General features: G+C 36.9%; 1 protein-coding gene and 1 long non-coding RNA gene across 2 annotated transcripts in view; one reads left to right on the top strand and one right to left on the bottom strand.

Annotated features, from left to right (window-relative positions):
• LOC139185309 (uncharacterized) overlaps positions 1-381 on the bottom strand; it is a 39,715-nt gene extending 39,334 nt beyond the window's left edge. The window contains exon 1 of the long non-coding RNA XR_011568926.1: positions 251-381. This is a non-coding gene — a long non-coding RNA (uncharacterized lncRNA). The remainder of the gene's footprint in view (positions 1-250) is intronic.
• Positions 257-21,274, top strand: NAA30 (N-alpha-acetyltransferase 30, NatC catalytic subunit). The gene is made up of 5 exons (XM_070797650.1): positions 257-394; positions 666-1,428; positions 6,175-6,298; positions 8,226-8,281; positions 17,867-21,274. Exons 2-5 carry the CDS (start codon positions 667-669, stop codon positions 18,002-18,004), a joined length of 1,080 nt encoding a protein of 359 aa, XP_070653751.1. The 5' UTR covers positions 257-394; position 666; the 3' UTR covers positions 18,005-21,274.
• The last annotated feature ends 782 nt before the right edge of the window (positions 21,275-22,056 follow it).

Genomic DNA, 22,056 nt, shown 5'->3' on the forward strand with positions numbered 1-22,056 from the left:
CGGGCTCTGCAAGGTCCGCGGGCCGAGCAGCCCGCAAGGCCGAAGATGGTGGGTTAAGGGCTGGTGACTCCCAAGCCCTCTGCAACTTCCCTGCCCTACAGCCCCACCCACTAGCACGCAGCCGCCACCGGGCCTCGGGAGACACCTTCGCCCCTCCCCGCCACAGGTCACCTCCCTCCACGCCCCTTTCCCTCGGCCCGGCAGCCGGCAGGCAGGGAAGTGTCGTAAAGCCAGGCCCAGGAAACTTTACCCGGGGTAACAGCCGAGGCGCTTTACGGCGACGGCGGCTGAGTGTGAGCCTTGGCGGCGGCGGAGGCAGCCGCGGCGGCGAGGGAGGCGGCGGCGGCTGAGGAGGAAGAGGAGTGGCGGCAGTGGCGGCGGGGACCTGTGCGGGGTGAGCCGCGCGGAGGGGACGGGGAGGGGCCGCGGGTGACAGGGCTGGCGGATGGGCGCGGGCGGACAGGGACGGTGGCCGGCTGAGCAGCTGGGCGGCGCTGAAGAGACGGGGCGGGGGGTGGCGCGGAATTGGGGGGCCAGCTCTGTTAGGGACGGTTTCTGCCTTTGTTTCCCCCCCTACTCCCGCCACCCCCCGCCCTCGGCTTCCTCTGCTCCGCGTTCGTCCGCCGGGTCTCATGGCCTCCCCTCTCGGTCTGTGTCGCCTCTAGGATGGCGGAGGTACCGCCTGGGCCTAGCAGCCTCCTCCCACCACCAGCACCTTCGGCCTCGGCCGCGGCCGAGCCCCGCTGTCCCTTCTCGGCGGGGGCCGCCCTCGCCTGCTGCAGCGAGGACGAGGAGGACGACGAGGAGCACGAAGGCGGCGGCTGCGGCGGGAGCCCGGCGGGCGGCGAGGCGGCGGCCAAGGGGCATCCGTGCCTCCGCTGCCCTCAGCCGCCGCAGGAGCAGCTGCAGCTCAACGGATTGATCAACCCCGAACTGCGGCACCTCCGGGCGGCCGCCTCCCTCAAGAGCAAGGTTTTGAGCTCGGCCGAGGCGGCCACGATCGCGGCCACCCCCGACGGGGGCCCCAGAGCGACTGCAACAAAAGGAGCCGGGGTACACTCGGGCGAGAGCCCCCCTCACTGCCTCCCCAGTAATGCAAGAACTGCGCTCTCCAGCCCGGCAGAGGCAGCGGCGGCGAGCGATCCCGCGGCGGCCCGCAATGGACTGGCGGAGGGCACGGAGCAGGAGGAGGAGGAAGACGAGCAGGTGCGGCTGCTGGCTTCATCCCTGACCGCAGGCTGCAGTTTAAGGAGCCCCTCAGGCCGGGAGGTTGAGCCGGGGGAGGATCGGACGATACGTTATGTCCGATATGAATCCGAGCTACAAATGCCCGATATCATGAGACTGATCACCAAAGATCTGTCTGAACCCTACTCCATATATACCTATAGATATTTTATCCACAACTGGCCACAGCTGTGCTTCTTGGTAAGTGGATGGAATGAAAAACGGGTGAACCCGGCAGAGATCCAGGCCGTGCGGGGCAGGGAGTGTGAGGGCTGGAATGTCAATGTATGTATTCTGCATTTCATAGTGTGATAAATGATGTAAAGTGCATGTACACACTCCTAGGTATTTAATGAAACAGTATGAAAGGTAAGACTTCGTGATCCGGGTCAACTTGACACTGATGTAAATGCAGTAAGCTAGTATGATGCATGTTGGGGGTCTCGTATCCTGTTTACACTAGCTTATCATCATGTTTAACCGTCTTTAATTATCCTCCCTCATCCTCAAAGCACTTTGCAATCATTTAATTTGCGCATGGTTCTGTTCAGATACAGGCCTTATTAATGTCTCAATTACACCCATAATCAGGGAAGAGTGTATGCATAAACATGTTTTGGTGAACATGATTGTCGGTAAACTTGCTGTGGCCACATTGGAGAATTAAATCTTACAAGCATATTCCGTAATTATGGAGATTGTTTCCTTTTACTTCAACAGGACAATTAGCAGTTGTAGCCAGCCTGTTTTCTGGTGCACAGTTGCAGAAGGCGATACTAACACTTCTGGTGCTTGAAAGACTCCTGAAACTTGAGCAAAATACCTTTTTTGGGAGTGTAGGAAACTAAGTGTGAAATTGTTACTAATCTATAATTTTTTTTAAGAAGTTGGTCACAGGTATGTCAAAATGCTAGTACTAATGCTGGCTTGTGTGAAATATAATTGACAGAAATTTTTTACTTATATCTGAATAAGAAAGACTTAGCTTACCAAACAAGCTGAATATATATATATATATATATATATATATTTTAACTTACATAGTACTGGTAGTACCCATAGTTTCCCAATAATATTGACCAATTTCAGTCTGTACGAAACCTTTCACCTAAATATTGACTACAGGTATGTGCTTTGTATCATGTGCTCACAGCATGTTGTTTCCATTGAATTTTATTGAAGAAAGGCAACATGCTTTTAAGGAGTGTTTTATGATATGTGAAGGGAAAAGCCACTACCATTATTTATTGTTTAGAATTGACTTACTTTCACTTGTTACTTCCTTGTAAAATGCTCTGACCATACTTTAGAAATCTGTCTTTCTGATTCCATAGCTTGGTGGTAATCTCAAAATGTAACCTCTGTATTGTTGTAATGGTAGTTGTGCTGTTTTCTGCATTCACTTCACTAAACTTCAGTTTAGTATGTTTGTTTAAGCTGGGAAATATTTTATATTCTACAAAGCTACTCGTACAGGATTCTGACTGTTGCATCAAAGTAGAAGTTCTTAGACATGTCTGTGTCAATGAATATGGGAAAGTGGTTTTCATAACATTATTATAAATGTGATTATCAAATCCCAGTATAAATGCTAAAGATTGTAGATTGATTGTAAGTTAACTCACAAAAGCATACAGTTTAGTTACACTTTAAATTGAAATGGTGTGTGTGTGTATTTTTGTTAATTCCAGAAGATAGTTGTGTATGTATGATAGTCAACTTTTAAGTTCTGGTATTACCTCAACTTGTCTGCCATTTTAGACTCTGATAAACTGGATATTAGTAAACTTTACTTTGATTATACATACACTCCTCCCAGTTCACCAGCTAATTGAACTTTAGCCCTTAATAGCTAATTTGTTTAACATTAAATTCTGAATATCTAGAAATAGTGATATACACAGTAGTTGACCTATAAGATTTACTAATACAAGTATGAAACTGGAGTATTTAACATAAAACAGTGGTTAAACAGACCATTTGGAACTGGGGCCTTTATATTGGAATTAAAAATTTTTGAATTTCTCATGAGAACTAATTTAAAACAAATATAAATGTATGTTTATTTCAAGTCATACCATTTTAAAATTATAAAGGATCCCAGATATAATCTAGTTCAACCTCTTTTTTTTTTTTTTAATGAAAAAAAATGAAAGACCAGAGAGACTTGAAATGTTCAAGTCTCCAGATATTTTGTGTCCAGAGATATAAAGCTAGAACCCAGGTCTCCTGGCCTCTTATTATGGAAACAGAACTTGAAAAATGACATACTCTTGACTAATTCAGCCAAGAACCTGTGTCCCAAGTTATGCTTCGCCAAGGAATAGTTGTCCTTGAGAACATCAATCTCAAGAGACTAGAAGTCTCCAGAATGTTCCTGGTTTCCTTAAGTAACCTGCAGTGGATCAAATGGAGTATATAAGGTTGTTCCTTAGAAAATCACCAATCCTTGACCATATTTGACTAACAAAAATGGTTTTTAACGATTCTTCCTAATAATTGTAACATGTGAAAGTATGGTTCTGTACAAATAGGGACACTATCATTTACTCTGTTCTTAGCTAATTTACCTCTGTCTCTTTTGAGTTCATAGTATTTTCAGTTGTTGTTGCCTTTTTGAACTTCTTACCAGTGATATTCTATAGTACTTCTGTTATTTGTTCTAAATTTAAATTTCCAGCTTTTTCTGTTTTGCTGTTTGTGGTATTCTGGAATTTGGGAATCTATTTCATACAACTTATGTTTTTCAAGTTCCATAGATTGATAAGCATTTGACCTTTTAGAGTTAAATTTTAATCTTGCCTGAAATTTTTCAGTTCCCATCCTTGAAAAACATGAACACATTTTAATAGCAAGAGTTCCAAATGTAGATACAGAAGCTTTTATCTGGAAAAAATTGACATGCAGTTTAGTGATTTTTGTGTGTATATTCATCAGCAGTTTGACAGGAGAAAATACAGCATTAACCTTCCTCAGTACCAACATCTTACTAATAACTGTGTATCATATATTGGACTTTTATTTTTAAATGATGTTTACAGTTTGATTTTTTTCCTTCAGATTCTTGATTCGTAAGAAATCAACCTAGCCCAAGAGAGAACTCATATGATACTTTGCTAATTACTTTCTTGGTCAGAGGACAAAGATTTGTTTGAAATGGCTATCCAGTTTGAAAGTATTGTCTAGTTGTGTGCTAGTGGTTTTAATTTTTCCTCTTTTGAATGGTTTATTAACTGTGAAATCTAAGTGTCCTACAATTTTGTATCATAGATTTGTCTAGATTTCCATTTCCCCTAGCTTATGAGGTCAGGCCAAATTTTCTTTAATGTACCATCTCATCTCTGACATATACAGACAGACACCACACACACATATATTTGAAGTAAGTTATGTCCAAGTCAGAAAATGCTGTTCAAACAGGCAACTTTTGTATATATTTCAGTACTTGGTACAGAAAAAAATTTTTGTTTCCAAAAGAATTTTGAAAGAACCAAGTTGATTTATCATGAATAAAAATAGCAATAACAATTTTAGAGGTTTACTGGCCCCAAGTAATTTTGGATTGTGTTGATAAAACAGAAATGAATTAATGTGAATCGTTGAATTTAATATCCTTTCAAAGTAAATCAGCTGCAGTTAAATCAACTGTACTTCAGTTAAATAAATAAAATTGATGTCTCTTCAAAAGGATTTTTCTGACCTAGTTTAGGCTTGCGTGAAATGGATTAGAATTATCTTGCCTAAAGATTTCTCCGCAGTTGGAAAAAAAGGCTTTTTAATCAATTTATAGAATGATGAACTAAGAACAAGTCATAACAAATTCAAGATAAAAGAGGTATTAAGTATATGTTGGGCTTTGCTTATTGATTTTTTTTTAACCCATTCCTGGTTTTTGTTGTTAAAATCATTTCTGAAAAATGAATTTTATTTAGAGATGATTTGAAACTTTCATTTTTTATTAAAATGAGGGCTCTTTATATTAGCAACGTATTTCTATCTGATACATTAAACAATTGGAGCTGTTGCCCTTTTATATTTACCAGAATACAGTATTTAACTGGAACTTCTTGTCAGGGGTGGAATGCTGGAAAAGCATGCTTTCACTGGTGATACTGGAAATTTTAATGAAAATGGAGGCTGATTAGCTTTTATTTAATATATAGTCTCTGTCTGGAAGACTGTACATTTTTATTGAAATAGGAAGCTCTGTAAAAATTAAGCTTTTACTTTAATATGAAACTTTGAGTTTCAGATATTCTATGAGCTTTACGGTAATGACTCACACTGTCAGGAGAGTCCTAAAAATGAGACCATTATATATCTAGTTTTTATAGTCCCTCAGTAACAAAACTGCTTGAGTAGGATCTAGGGAATACCTTAAAAACAATCCTTTTTCTGAAAATCTTTTAGTTTTTTTATTTTCCTGATCAAAATCTAACTCTGCTATTCAGGTATAAATGTCTTCTATCTGTCTTTGCTAAAACTTCATCATGATTGAATATAAATTTGTTGTACTCTGTTGATAAGTTTCATATTATAATATCTAATGAAAAGACTTTTTCTTAAAAAAATTATTTTCACGTTTCCTCTTTCCCAAATCTTAAACATATAGGTCTTTATTGCAATTGATTATAAGCACCTCTTATAAAGTACTTGAATGTTTACTATGTGGAAATTTATTTTCCCCCTGTATAATGATAGGCTTTAATAATGAGCATAAGAAATTCATGTTGTAAAGAATGTTGAAATATTTTAAAACTAGAATATATGAAGGAGTTCTGGGATTTAGATTTCTGAAATTTCTGTGATTGCTCTCGCTAAAATTCTCATTATTTCTTCCTCCTCCAAAAACACTGACCAGTGGTTGGTTGCTCTTTCCCTGGGTAATTGTGCAGTACTTAATGGCAATGGCAATGTATTCTTTGTAACTGTTTGTTTATTTTTAAGGCCATGGTAGGGGAGGAGTGTGTAGGTGCCATCGTTTGCAAGTTGGATATGCACAAAAAGATGTTCCGCAGAGGTTATATAGCCATGTTAGCCGTGGATTCCAAATACAGGAGAAATGGCATTGGTAAGAAAAATATTATGTCAAAAAAAGAATGCCTAAATTATTTTCATTTTTTTAAGACGCAGAAGACTTAAATGTAAATAGTATGTAGAAACAAGCATGAAGCTGAGAGAAGATTATTGATTGCTTTTGTTTCAAAATATTTTCAAAATGTTTTTAAAATGAATTGTTTCCTTTATTACTGTTTAATTATTTGAGAGATTATCTTTCTAACAATTACTAGGTGATCAGTTTTCACCTCCAAACATTTTTTTGATCACATTCAAACTGTACTGTATTGAGTTCTACAGTTTTTAGAACTGTAGAATAATTCTACAGCATTATTAGGGTGCTTGATCACAGTGCTCAAGCAGCTGTCTGTACTTGGGTTATGGGTTCAACGGTCTTCAATCAAGGCAACATGGAGAAATTACCATTATTTCATACTAGTCACCAAACATTGTATTAGCAATTCAGGGAGGTCCAGAAGAAAGCAGAATTGTTTGTTACTACTATTCCCAAACTTCCTGGGCTACCTTTCCTGGTATTTTCAGTTAATCTTATACTCATGGTTTATAATGTCATTAGAATCATCTGGGTGGTTTACAAACAAATGCTTAGGCCCCTCCCCTTAAGAATCTTGTTTGTCCTATTAGAAGTAGGGCTGAAATTTCCCCAAGTGACTATGTTGTCAGCCACTTAAGAACCACTGTCCTAGAGTCTTGAACCTACTGACTTTATTCAAAAATGGAGGAGCAAGTAGATAAGCACTTATCTTAACATGGCAAATTCTGAAATGTTCTGAAGCTAAGTAAGTGTTCATGACACAAGATTTGATGCCCTGTGCGTGCATGCTAAGTTGCTTCAGTAGTTTCAACTCTTTGCAACCCCTTGGACTGTAGCCTGCCAGGCTCCTCTGTCCATGACATTCTCCAGGCAAGAATACTGGAGTGGGTTGCCATTCCCTTCTCCACGAGATCTTCTCCACCCAGGGATCGAACCCAGATCTCCTGCATTGCAGGCAGATTCTTTACCACCGAGCCACTAGTATGTAATTACTAGCAGCTTTGTCACTTACAGTTTTTTTTAAGCCTCTTATGAGTGGCTGTGTTCAATTTAAGACTAGTTTGCACAATCTGAGACATGAGATGTCATTATGAATGGATTTACTTAATACAGTAGGTTTAACCATCTTTTCTTACAGTGTTACAGTTTGCCACTAAGATTTTTAATGAATTGGGCTTATGTATAAGTCAAGTTCGTGTCTTAGATCTATTAATAAGAGCTGATAAGGATTCATGGCAAATGATAGCAAATTGTCTGGCTACTTCAGAGGTCAGAAACTAGTGCCTTGAGGATTGCATCTTGGCCCTCGAACATGTTTTGTATGGCCCATGTAGTGGGTGCTTGCTTGTGTACATGATGTGAAAATTTAAGGGAGTTCCTATAAAATTTGGATTTCTTCTCTTAAAATTAGATCTGGCATTTGTTTTCCTTTTAATGTACTAAGTATATCTACTCTAAACTAGAATACAGACAGAGCACTGAAACCATCTGGTGTGCCCCGGCATACTATAGTACCCAAACTACAAGGTTTGTAGGAACTAACCCAGTATCTTGGGCCCACTTTGGGTCATAGCAGTTCTTATATGGTCTTGGCAAGATTGGCTTAGAGGTCACACAGTGAGTTCTTCCCAGCTGAAGGAGTTCCTGGGTGGTTCTGGCCATATCTTGCCTTTTTCTTGGAATAAAATAGCACTTACCTCTGAGAAAAAGATATATATCAGGAGATAGGTCTTTCAAAAGGAAACTTATTGCTATGCATAGGTTCTGTTGGGCCTCTCAGAATTATAAATATAATTTATAATGTAAATTACAAATATTATAATTTAGGTATCTGTAAGAAACTAATTACATTTTTACTTCATTAATACTCAGCTCTGTATTCTAGGTACTAACTTGGTTAAGAAAGCTATATATGCTATGGTTGAAGGAGACTGTGATGAGGTAAGTCTTGCTAAATGTTTAAGACCTTTTGTCCTGGGCTATATTCTACTGGGTATTTATATAAGTATCCCAAGTAAATTATACTGTAATTTCATTGCAGACTATTATTATATAAATATAACTTGTGCTAAAAATTATATTCCATTTAAAAACACATGAACTTTGATCTAGTACAAATTTTAAGATGATAATAGCTAAAATTTGTTGTGTCAAAATATAAAGGTAACATTTTAGATATTTTCAATAAATAATTGGTATTCAGAACTCCGATTTGTTATCAGTCAGATCATTTAAGGTAGTTCTTATTATAAACCTTATTGTAATGCAGTTGCATACTGGCCTTGGTTTCTCTCTAAATAATAGTTTTTCCCCTCTGTGGGTCAGCTATCAGCCAATATGAAAAACATTTCACATTTGAAAAAACTCTCAGCATTAAATAATAAGGCTGGAGGGGGGAAGACAACCACTTTTTAAATGCAGAACTACCTGTATATTAACATAAAAGCATCTTTTCTCTTCAGCTTGTTTGTAAAGCCTTATGGCAGGTAGTTTCTTTGTATGCTGCAGCACTGTGCTTTACATATGGTAGGTTCTCAATACATAATGGCAGTGGTTGGGAATATTAAGATTTACTATTACATAATGTGGAAGGAAATAAGTATAAACTAGGAAAGTATGGGTATCTTTAATATAATAGTGGTGACTAAGAAGTACCAGAGTTGTATTGTGCTAGTAATTTTGTGAGTAGTACTTCTAACACTTATCTTTCTTATTGGAGGGCAAATGTTCCTTAGAGAATTCTCAAAGTACTTGAAGTTAGGTAATTTTTTTTCTCAGACTGATGCTGTTAGGTAACTTACTTTGGTTACTTTATTTTTAAGTGGGTTTTTTTTGATACAGAATTTATACACAAATCATTAACCTTTATATATGTGTGTGTACTTGGGATGCAAAGTCCCCTTTTCCCCCCCATCTCCACACTTTTCAACTCTTCATCGTTCTTTCTACTTACAGCTACTATTCATCTTGCAATTTGCATCCTCCCGTTTTCTAAGCACACTTGAATGCAAATATTCACACTTTTTTTTATACAAATGAAATCACAAATTATTACTCTCTAATAACTACTTTTTCCACTAAACAGTATCTCATGAACAGGATTCCATGTCAGTACAGATGGACTGCAGAGTTACTATTCTCACACTGCTTGTCCACTTTTGTAGTTTGTAGCCTGACGGATCCCATTAGATGGTGGTTGTATGAGAAGGCCTACAGACATTGGACAGCACAGGGAAGTCATCCTGGGATTTACGGATATTTAATTATTTTACCCCAAATAAGAAAATTCACACATGATGAAGGATCTCATATTCACAGCTTTTAATCTCAAAAAGTAATAGGTGCCGTAACCCCGATTATTTACATTACTGGTAACTAAAATATGAGTATAAAATTGAGTATAAATTTTTCATGAACGTAGGTCTAATATGGACCATAGCTATATTGGCTTAGATGGTTCATCAAGAAGAGAAGTTGGGCTTCACAAAAGCTGTTCAACAGTTTGGATAAATCTTTGGATGAAAAGACCATGTTTTGTGCCTTTACTGAGTACTGTGGTTCCCAGTGAACAGAGATGTTATAAGAAGGAGTATTATGTTCCTAATGGATAGCTGTTTCTAATTTATCCTAGTTCTACCTGTGAGATAGGTAGTATGCTTTATCTTAACTGATCAGATGTTTAAATAGTATTAGTTTTTCTTGGAAAGTTCTGAGGAATGATGAGATTTTGGTTATACTGTTGTAGTTTCAAGGTTAGGTCCTGAATCAGTGGTACATTTTATGGTAGGACTATTCACTGTGGGCCTAGGGTTCTAACTCTGATTTGTTTTTCTAACTCTTGAAGCAATGGGTTTTACTCAGTCTTAGAATGAAATGGGAATGATTTTTGCATTTTAAGTAGCTCTGCTTCTGGTTTAGGGTACTCTTCTATGGCTTAAAAAGATTGGTTATCTGTGTCCCATATTGTCCAGATAAAGAATTTGCTGTAGAAAGGGACAGAACTCTTGTTTACTCTTTATTAGGCTTTCCCTTTCCCTTTCATTGAGTTTTAAACCACATAAGCAGCAAACTCTTGTATCCCCTTTTTCTTTGTAATTTTTGATGGCAGTGTGTGTGTTGGCTCTACTTCCTTGTATCACCATTCCTTCCTGTTTGGTTTGGTTTTCTCCCCTCCACTCCAGTGTAACTACTTTGTATTTGCTAGACCCAGTAGTTTCTTGGTCTTCCTCTGCTTAGTAAAAAACTTCTCAGTCTTTTAAGACCCAACTCAAATATCAACAACTTCTTTTAAGTTTTCCTTGATCCATTTGGACAGAATCAGTTGCACCTTCCATGGTTTTTTTGACCTCCATTTCTGTAATACTTACTGTGCTTACATTTACTTGTTCAGAGTCTGCCTTAGACACTGAGAGCAGAGATACCATTTCCTATTTACTGCTGTATTTTTAATGCTTAGTATACAGCATTTGTGATAGAGTATGTGGTTCATAAATATTGGTTGAATGATTAGTCCTGTGCTTCACCATCTTAACTATATCTCTTTTGGGGGAGGGGAGAACTTTTGAATTTTGATTTGTTTAATTAGTTTTTAACTTGTCTTTCTGTCTAAGCTTTCTAGCTTTTTCATATTTTTTTGCACATAAAAATATATCTGCAGGGTTAACAAGTTATTAAAATACCTTTTGATAAAAGCAATTTTATATAAAAATAGTCTTGTATATAATTCATTGTTCTGAGGAAAACTTTGAAACTATAATTTTCCAAGAATATAATGACTATAAAATAACCAACTTGTGATTTTACTTTCATTAGTTTAGGCCAGCCTTCATTTCTCTTAAAGTTAAGAAACTTAAGGTTAAGAAACTTTGACAAATTACCAGAAAGACAAATTACCAGAAAGACGTTTGGGAAGGCTTTTAAATTACATTTTCTACTACATAGGTTGTGCTGCTATTTTTTTATTCTTACAGAGAGAGAGATTTTTTTAATCTATGAGAAAAACATTAAGATAAATACATTTCGAAATTTGGAAATCTCTATGAAGCTTTATTGTGCACATCCAGTCAATTTTTACGTTCCTTCTGTTTGCAGAATTTATGACCTTGAGTCATGTTGCTTTTGGTTGCCACTTGTCATTTTAAGGTAAATTCAGAGTAAATTAAACTGAGGTTAGTTGAAATATAGATCTGTACATTTCACAGTCAAGATGTAAATCATGCTTTTGCCCAAATTACAATATTACCCTTCTGGTCTGATAGATCTGTCCATTTTGCCATTCTGTGACTTTCCTAACTGTTTATATCAGAATTAGACATGTTTAAACAGTCTAGGGAAAGACTTTTTTCATTTTCTGTATATTTGGAGCTGACTAAAAAGTTAATAGCATCAAAAAAAACCCCAAAAAGAAACAGATGCATTCCTTCATGAGTAAGAAATGCATTATCTGTGTTGCTGATCTGGCCTGAATTTGGTTACTTCCTTATGTGCTCTGGCTGCCAAATGTTTAGTGGCTACTAGGACAAGCTTCCGGAGAAGGCAGTGGCACCCCACTCCAGTACTCTTGCCTGGAAAATCCCATGGACGGAGGAGCCTGGTAGGCTGCAGTCCATGGGGTCGCTCACAGTCGGACACGACTGAGCGACTTCACTTTCACTTTTCACTTTCACGCATTGGAGAAGGAAATGGCAACCCACTCCAGTGTTCTTGCCTGGAGAATCCCAGGGACGGGGAGCCTGGTTGGCTGCCGTCTGTGGGGTCGCACAGAGTCGGACACAACAGAAGCGACTTAGCAGCAGCAGCAGCAGGACAAGCTTCTTTGGTTTGGTTTTACATTAGGGGAAATAATAAGAATACATACAAATAATATATACGAATTTTTTTATGTACCTAAAATAATGAACCCACATGTGGCCATTTACTTTTATGTACTTAAAACAATTTTTTTTAGATTAATGTATGGTTACCATCATATTAATACTCAGAACTAACTCATAAATGATGAAAATATATTGGAATCAAAATTTCTTAATGGAGTTTAAGAGTGCAGTATGACCTTTAAAACATTTTTAGTTGACCAACATCTTATTTCCTCCTTTCCCCAGCCCCTGGCAGCTACTGTCCTACACTCTCTTCTATTAAGTTTGACTATTTTAGTTTATACACATAAGCAAGCTCACGAAGTATTCGCCTTTCTATTTTGACGATTCACTTAGGGCAGTGGCCTCCAGGTTCGCCCATGGTTGTCCCACTGGCAGGGTTTCTGTTTTTAAGGCCAAAAAGTATTCTGTGTGTGTGTGTAAGATATATGCCCTCCAGGTTCACCTGTGTGTGTGTATGTGTGTGTGTGTGTGTGTAAGATAATGCCTGTATGCCCTCCAGGTTCACCCGTGTGTGTGTGTCTGTGTAAGATATATGCCTTCCAGGTTCACCCGTGTGTGTGTGTAAGATATATGCCCATATGCCTTCCAGGTTCACCTGTGTGTGTGTGTGTGTGTGTGTGTAAGATATATGCTCTCCAGGTTCACCCGTGTGTGTGTGTGTATAAGATAAATGCTCTCCAGGTTCACCCGTGTGTGTGTGTGTGTAAGATATATGCCCTCCAGGTTCACCCGTGTGTGTGTGTGTGTGTGTGTGTGTGTGTGTGTGTGTGTGTAAGATATATGCCCTCCAGGTTCACCCGTGTGTGTGTGTGTGTGTGTGTGTGTGTGTGTATAAGATATATGCTCTCCAGGTTCACCTGTGTGTGTGTGTGTGTATGTATAAGATATATGCTCTCCAGGTTCACCCGTGTGTGTGTGTGTGTAAGATATATGCCCTCCAGGTTCACCCATGTGTGTGTGTAAGATATATGCCCATATGCCCTCCAGGTTCATCCATGGTTGTCCCACTGGCAGGATTTCTGTTTTTAAGGCCAAAAAGTATTCTCTGTGTCTGTGTGTAAGATACAGCCAACTTTTTCTTTATCCATTTGTTGGATGTTTAAGTTGTTTCTTATTTTAGAAATTGTGATCATCATGAACATGGGAACCTTTTTGAGGTCCTGATTTTACTTCCTTTAGTTATATACCCAGAAGGGTGATTGCTGAATTGTATGATAGTTCTTTTTTTAATTTTTTCAGGAACCAGCACACTCTTTTCTATAATGACTGTAGCAGTTTACATTCCTACCAACAGTGGCTGAATTTACTTAAGTAACCAATAATAAACTTGTTACACGTTAACAAAATAACATACAGTTTATGGTAATGTACAGGATGACTTAAGTATTTTGTGTTCAATAATTATATGTTTGACATTTTTAGTTTTTTCACTGGAAACATAGTTTATCTATGAGGCAGAGGCTGCCAGGTGAAGAACAGAGTAAAATGGAGTTATTTAAACTAGAAGGATTTTTGGTTGAGTAGTTTGGCCTAGTTAAAGAACTGGATATGGGAAGCCTGGGTTCTCGATACATCTTCTATCAGTATAGTTGTGTGATTGTAGGTAGGTCATTTAACTTTTCATAATCTGTCTCTTTGTCTCTGCAGTGTGATAGTAAAGGGATGTGATCTTAAAGGGATGTTTTGAAGAGAATAAAATTGTGTATTCAGCCCTGCCTCTAGGACTCCTAGCAGGTAGTTTTAAAAAAGGCTTTCTAAACTGTAATGGTTTGGCTTATCCTGATGGTGGTGTGTTCCTGAGAGAGTCTGTAGAACTTCACTGTAACCCGTTTTTTCTGTTGAGTAGAATTCAACTTGGCCAAGTTTCTTTAACATTAAAATAACCTTTGGCTTCCTATGTAGTATTCCCATGATGCAGACTAGATAATTTTATAGAAAATTTCCAATATAAGCCCAAATTCTGTTTTTGTGTATTTTGTGTGTTTATAAAACTTTGTATTGTATATTTATAAATACACAAAAACTCTGTTTTTGTGTATTTATAATTAAGTGTTACAAAGTAGTTACTTCTTTGTGGAATTTTCTGTTGTGTCAAATAAAACATGATTTCTTTGTTCATAGAATGTGAGGGTGCTGAGAGAATCTTTTCATTTTAATCAAGGTGTTAGTCCTCTGTGTAATGTTTTGCTATAAATTGGGCTTTATTTTATTAATCTGTTAGGATGCTAACAAATCTGAATTCAGCTCTTAAGTTATACCTCAAGTGTGTATTTATGTAGTCATAGTTAGCCTCAGCTGTTTTGAGTATTTTAGATTACTAAGTATTAATGAATATGAACTTGGAATCCCTGTATTATGTAGATCTCCCATTTGCTGCTTTGTTTTACTTTTGGAAACAATCAGAGTTACAGAAAAGTGGATACTATTAAGTTCTAGTTCACATTTTCAGTCTGGGGTCTATTTTTGTTCTACTGGTGACCTTGAGTTTCATTCACTTATAAGTTAGAGATACATCTATTTCATAGGGTTCTTGAAGAAAATCACATTATGTCAGATGCATGTAATATGACATAATGCATGTGAAATGCTTTATGTAGGACTTAGCCTTCAATAAATAGTATTTTTTTTTAAACTGTCACTCTCCTTTTCATTTCTGTGAAATCCGTTTTAAGTTATGAGTTGTTGGAGCTTTATTGCTTCTCATATTAATTGTTTTAACATTTTAGGTGTAATTAGGTGCTGGCCTGAAACAGAACTGTAGGAATTACTCAAGAGAATAGTTCAAAATTGGTAAATTGCATTGTCCAGATGGGAGTGTTCCAAACAGAGGATGGCATACATCACTGATGGCATACATCACTGTTAAATTACAGTCTTTTAATTTAAGAGCAGAGAGAAATTGTTGATTTCTTATTCTCACCTTAAACCAGTTTGCTTGCTATATAATTTTTATTTAAGGTGTTCTTAGGAACATTTTCCCTTGATCCTGAACCATGAATTACTTTGTTTTTAGATCTTTTTAGAATTTGGATTTAGTATGTGATTTGACTTCATGAGTTTTTTTTGCATAGGTAATTGCCTCAAGATAATACTTTTTCTTAAAGTACTCTGGTCATTTAAAAGCTTGACAGCACTTTTGTTTGTTTCATATTTATGTAATATATGTAATATAATGAAAAGTGCTAAGGACGTATATAATTAACAAATGTTTAAGAGCCTTCCATGTGTCAGGCAGTATGTTAGGTGCAGAGGAAATGGCTGTGAACCAGGTACCCATGATCCCTGTCTTTGTTGAGCTCACCAGCTGGGAAAGATGACATAGCTCATCAAACATTAGACAAGAGTGCAGTTGAATGAAGAGCAGTGCAGAGTTCTGTGGGGCACTCTGAAGGGAAAGAGATATTCTACCCAGTATGGAAGTGACATGCTAAAGCCAAAAGCAAGAATAGGAGAATGGGAAGAGCATTCTTCCAGACAGAGAAAACTGCTATGTGAAAGGTCTAGGGTGGGAAAAATAATGGTGAGTTCTAAAAACTGCAAATTTAGTGTTGATCATGGTGAGGAAGGGATGGGGACCTAAAGCACACTTGTGTGTGTGTGCTCAGTTGTGTCCGACTCTTTGCAGCCCCATGGACTGTAGCCTGCCAGACTCCTCTGTCCCTGGAATTCTCCAGGCAAGAATACTGGAGTGGGTTGCCATTCCCTCTTATAGAGGATCTTCCTGACCCAGGGATCAAACCTGCCTCTCTTGTGTCTCATGCATTGGCAGGAGGATTCTTTACCACTAGCACCACCTGGGAAGCCGAGTTATTAATAGCAGGGTAGGTGGAGGCCATATCTTGATGGATCTTTCAGGTCTCTTTAGATTACTGTTAGAGTGTGTACCCTTTCTTGAGGACAAAAAGGAGTCAATAAATGGTTTTAAGCAGGGGATTAACAAGAGCATCACTCAGAATGGGAGACCTTAAAGCTAGGAGGTAATAGTTGATGGCAGCTTAGACTAGAACGTTATCAATGGGAGCAGAAAGAAGAGGATCAATTTGAGAGAGATTTAAGAGATAAAGCTGAAATAGTGCTTGGAGTATTATATACAGGGGAGTGGAAGGGAATGAGGTACAGAGATGACTCCTAGGCTTTAGGTTTGAGGCATTCATGGATAGACATCTTGTTACTGATATGCAGAATTGTAGAGAAGTTGGTTATGAGTTTTTTGGATATGATAAGTTGAGTTTTTTCTCGTATCTGTTGCTTGAATTCTTGTCAGTTTTTTTTGTTTTAAATAGCTTGTGATAGAAAGAGATTCATAGGCTTTTCTTGGGCCTTTGTTTAATTATACTCTGCCCTTTTTTCCACTCTATAAACACCAGAGGGTTATGACATCCCAACAGTAACTGGCTCACAATGTTGATTCTCTGTGAGGTAAGTTGAGAATCAATAGAAAGGCAAATAGAGCTATGTATGTAAAAGATACATAGGGAGGATGGGATAGAGGATACTTTGGTAGAGGAATGTAAAAGTAAAGTAGAAGAACATCACATAATATTCAAAAGTATCAGTTCTTCATTGTCAGGGCCATTGGTTCAGTAATATTTAAGAAGACCTAGATAGAAGTTAATACTTGTATTCCTCTGTTAATATTATATTGATATCCATAATGTATGGACAGAGGTTCTCAGAATGTAGTCCCCTTACCAGCAGCATCAATATCACCTGTCAATTTAAAAAAAAATGCAGATCCTTGGGCACCACTCCAAACCTACTCAGAAACTCGAGTTGATATGCATTCTGTTTTAACAAATATTCCAGGTACACTAAAGTTTTGGTATCTTTGATCTAGTTTTGGCAAACTTTCTCTGCAAAGGGCCTGATAGTAAATATTTTAGGCTTTGCAGACCGCAAGTCTCTGGTGCAACTGCTCATATCTGCCGTTATATTGGGAAAGCAGCCAAAAACATTGTGTAGATCAGTGGACATGGCTGTGTTTCAATAAAACTTTACAAAAATAGGCAGTAGGCACATTTGGCCTGAAAAGGGCTACAGTTTGCAGACTCTGGTCTTGACTCTAGATAAATGCGGTAGTTGTCACCAGGATAAAGAATGACATATTAATGAGCACGTGGGAGTTGGAGGTCAGTTTGAATAGTTTCAAGTACTGGTTTATTTTCTTAAACCTTTGATTGTTGATTCTTTTCTTTTCTTCATCTTTTTGTCACACTACTTTTCTTTACAAGAAACTAATTCATCATCATTTAGTATAAAACATATTTCTCATTTCTAAAAATTCCAAAGTGAAGGTGTTAGTCGTTCAGTCGTGTCTGACTCTGTGATCCCATGGGCTGTAGTCCACGAGGCTCCTCTGTCCATGGACGTTTTACAAAAACCAGTAGAAAAGAAGATGTTCCCAGTTTTCCCACTTCCCTTGCCCTGAGAGATAATTAACTTTTACAGTTCTCATACTTTTTCTGGATTCTTCCTATACATCATTAATGTTTATGCTTTTCACCATCAGTTTTAAAACAATTAAATGTAGTTTGTTTTTCTTAAATATTTGATCATATTGTTTATAAGTGATTTGTCAAATTATGAAATTATAAATTAGTTTCAAATATATAAAATTGTAACTTAGTTTTCTCTTTTTATTTTGAAGGTTGTTTTGGAAACAGAAATAACGAATAAGTCTGCTTTGAAACTTTATGAAAATCTTGGTTTTGTTCGAGATAAGAGGCTGTTCAGATACTATTTAAATGGAGTTGATGCACTGCGACTTAAATTGTGGCTGCGTTGAGAAACTGACATCAAGGAACAACTTTCCAACCATGCAGAATCGACCTTTGCATGCAATGCAATTTGTACAGAATTGCTTTGCAGGTGGAGTTAGTGATTTCCATGCAGCTCTTATCTGTCAGTGTCTCATTTGAGTGTCGCACAATATTTGTTGCACTTTGGCATGGCGCATTTCTTCTGAATTAAAAGAGATTGTTTTAAACTTAAAGAGTTCTTTTGGTACCAACAAGATGTGCCAGTTGATAGCCAAGATTTGTTTGTTCATTTGGAAAGTCTGCTGACATTATTTACACAGTGATAATTTTATCGCAGAACCAGGATGTGGAACATGATTTTTGTTTCTTAAAAAAAGCCAATGTAGATTGTAAAAATCTCTGAATATACTAACATTTCACATGAAACCTGCCATAGTTTTTCTGAGGGGGTGGGGGAAAAGCTTCAATTTTAGGTTTTATTTTTTCAATATTAAATTTTCCATTCTTGAATATTGGTACCTCAGTGATTAGTGAATTAAAAAATTGTTACGTAGGGTTGGGTGTGTCTTACAATGAGTAAAGATAACCAATTGCGTCTGCCAGTGCCTGTGTAGATAAGTATATTTGTCTTCATCTCTATAGGTTTTGAATGCATGCTGTCTTTTCCTTTTCTTTAAGGCCTTTGCAAGCAAACTTGTTTTTATTTAAATTCTAAATTTGATAATAAATTATTTCAGATTTTTATAATTTGGATACTTTTTCCAGGTGAGTGACAGAGTGGTTTACTGTAGAAGTCCCTTCTTATCTTACAAGTTAAATCTACTTGGAATATCTTTAAGAAATGACTCAAAAGGGATGAGAAAAGTTGATGAAGCCGGGAATTGCTGGGTTTTAGATGCACTTTTTTTGAGAGTGAGGGAATTTTTGGAAAAGAATAGAAAAATTAATGTAAATTGGTATGATTTTATTTAATCAAAATTATTGCTCAGCTGTGAGGAACAGCTTTTACAAAGTAGTTGGAACTTTTTTCCCACTCGGTTTGAATTCACATTGCTTCCACTTTAAATGCTTTGCTTTTGGTTCTTGGTGTTGAAAATAAATTTCGAGGTGCACTGTATCTGTTTTAAACTGATTTTATTTTCTTTTCATTTATTTGTGCAAATTCTTGGGGGAACTTTGCTTAGTTCCCAGAAAACAAAAGGGAGACATGGAAATTTTTTTTTTTGGAATGAGTTCTATGGGTTTTCTTAATAGCCATCACCATGTTCATTAGTTATATTTTGTTTCAGCCAATCTGTGCAGTGTAATAAATTTTAAAGTTGATTGCTTTCAGTTGAGTTAAGAGACCTGTGATGGATAATTTATTTGACTGGAAAACCTAGGTACCCATTTAAAAAAAAAGATTCATTCTCTGTGAAAAATGTTTTGTAGGAATCTATTGTTTTTTCATTAATTTGCATATACTTTTCTTCTGCTCTAGAATTTGGTTTGAATTTTATTTTATGGCTGTAATTACTGTATTTTTAAAAAACCCTACCTCCATTAACAGTTGGTAAAAGCCCCCTTTCAGGAAAGTTTGTTGCCTTTTTTTTTTTTTTTTAAAGGAAAGCTGCTCCTTGCTCAGTGTAGTGTCTTGAAAGTGAACATGGTAACAAGTACTTTTAAAATAAAGATTCATAAATTTGGTGAAAATAAAATCTTCCTGTTGATGGGATCATTTATATTAATAGTTCCTTATTTTTAAAGAAAACCTTTTTCTTTCCATCTTATATTGCTCTTGAAAGTTTAATGGGCAGAATACTTACATTAAAAATATGAAGACCACACAATACTCAGCTTTCAGGGTGACCTTTTTGAGTATGTTTTTGCTCAAACTTCATTTGGACTCTAGCACTTAGAGGAATATCAATTATAATGATGCTTCTGTTATTCTTGATATTGAGGGAATTGAACGAAGTGTATAGTTAGTACTTTCACTGTCAAATTTTATCTTACCACCTTACGTCTGACTTGCTGGTTAATGGGTAATGATTGTTGATGAACATACATTTGCTTGACTCACTAATAAGAACAGTTCTAAAGTAATACTTGCTTGGTTTTTAGCTCAGCCATTAATTTTTTGGCAGGTTGTCAGTGAAACCATCACTACTGACCTTTTCACCCAGAATTGGCCAATTTTGCTGAATTGACTGGGTGTTTTAATTGGGTATTTTAAACATGAACTTAGCCATGTGACTGAAAAGTCAAATGGTTGTTGTATTGTTTAGCTGGTATATGTTGAATATCATTGTCTACCTTGTATCTTTAATTGGCTGTGCAAAAATTGTTTACTTAAGTGCACTGAAATTTTCCTCTAGCTGATAACCCAGCACCAAAATTAAGTCTCAAAGTATCATCAAACGAATTTTTTATATTGGACGTTCATCTTTCTTATATAATCGTGAAACAGTTCCATTTGAAATTGATAGAGTGAGTTCACTTGGCTAAAACTGAGCAAAATTGGTGCAACTTTCTTTTAATGGGGTGCTGCCTCTTTAAGACTGACTGTACTATCCACTGACACTGGTTTGGCAGTTGGTACTGCTGAACATTTTTATACATGCTACCATGAAGCTATATATGTTAGTATTGAAGAAGCTAACGGGTATACTACCATTTTTGATGTGTGGGCTGATTATAATTTCCCTTACATGAGGATGAAACTACTCTAGAGAAGTCCACAGATCATAAACCAGATAGTAGTTTTGAATCTGAAGCCAGCAAAATTAAAAAAGTTACTATTAAAATATTGGTTTTAATATTTTCTGCCTCTTCCCCAAAGTACCCTCCCCATTTGCTTGACAAATCTGTGTAAAGTTTGTTTGTCACATGTTTTAGCTTTACCTTGCCCTGTGTTATGGTATTGGCTGACATGTATAAGACTGGATGTGTATATTTATTATGGTGTCTAAAAATCATGAAGTTCATCACTTTCCAGGAGCATAGATAAAAGCAAATTGGTAGTGCATCAGTTACTTTTCAGTGCACCACGACATCACTAAAATGAGTGCTATATTGTTACAGGGCTTTCAGGTTTGTAAAAACATAACCATAAATTATACTGACGTCAGATATGAGTTGAGTATCTATAAAGTATCACGTGTATCTCAAAATATTGGACTGCTGTTTGATGACTGGATATTGCTGCATAATTTTCTTCTATTGTCCCATATCCTTTTGGAGAGAGAGATTTAATGGGATTTGAAATGTGCAAGCTGTCTCAATAAGATGCAGTCAAATAAAGTATGGTTAAGTTGTGTTTGCATTTTTCTTTTAGATACAGCTGTGTGCATTTTATGTTTGAGTTGTTTTACCTACTAAGAAGTGAAAAAAAAAAAAAAGGCAAATCTGTTCTGTTCCCCACTTACTGCCTTGCATCTAAGAGTTATTTGGAAGAAGTTATATACAATTGTTATCTCTCTCACTTTGTATTCTGACAAAGTAAATGTGAAAATAACAACATGAACTTGATTTTCCTAACAGTATTCAAAGTTAGCTCATATACCAGCTATCAGTACAAATGAGCATTTTTGCATGCATTAAACCAAAACTTACTTTTCTGTCCTTATTCTGTAGAAGTTTATTTGTAAGACAGTTTTTATTTTAATTATTTTTTGTTGATAACCTAGGTAATGTCCCCTCACCCTCAAGACCAAAGTAAAATAGAGCAATATCTAAAGGGCTTTTGGTCTCGTTCTTGTGAGAAACTTTAAATGACAGTTATGTATTCTTTCTTATTTCAAAATTTATGGATATTAGTGGGAGATCTGTTATAAATATGGCTAAATTACTTTCATCATGCATGTCAAATTTTTACTTTGTTCTTTTACAGTCATGTAGTGAAAATAGAATGTGAGTTCATATTTTACTTGGCCCTATATGGAACTCTTAAGTACTTCATAAATTGTCTAAATAAGGACAGGAAAGTTGATATCATTCTTTCACACATATAAACAGAGATCAATAATAACCTGTAGCCTAAAGATATGATACTTTTAAACAGCTTTTTAAAAATGAGTTTGAAAATTTCATGAGTATT

This window comes from Bos indicus, chromosome 10 (assembly GCF_029378745.1).
Source record: "Bos indicus isolate NIAB-ARS_2022 breed Sahiwal x Tharparkar chromosome 10, NIAB-ARS_B.indTharparkar_mat_pri_1.0, whole genome shotgun sequence".
Taxonomy (NCBI): Eukaryota; Metazoa; Chordata; class Mammalia; order Artiodactyla; family Bovidae; genus Bos; species Bos indicus.

What these genes read in the sequence shown, in the direction of transcription:
- NAA30 (XM_070797650.1), top strand. Translation starts at nt 667, where the DNA reads ATGGCGGAGGTACCGCCTGGGCCTAGCAGCCTCCTCCCACCACCAGCA. An exon ending in ATACAGGAGAAATGGCATTG is followed by an intron (nt 6,299 to 8,225) that starts GTAAGAAAAATA and finishes TCTGTATTCTAG; the next exon opens with GTACTAACTTGGTTAAGAAA. An exon ending in TTGAAGGAGACTGTGATGAG is followed by an intron (nt 8,282 to 17,866) that starts GTAAGTCTTGCT and finishes TTTATTTTGAAG; the next exon opens with GTTGTTTTGGAAACAGAAAT.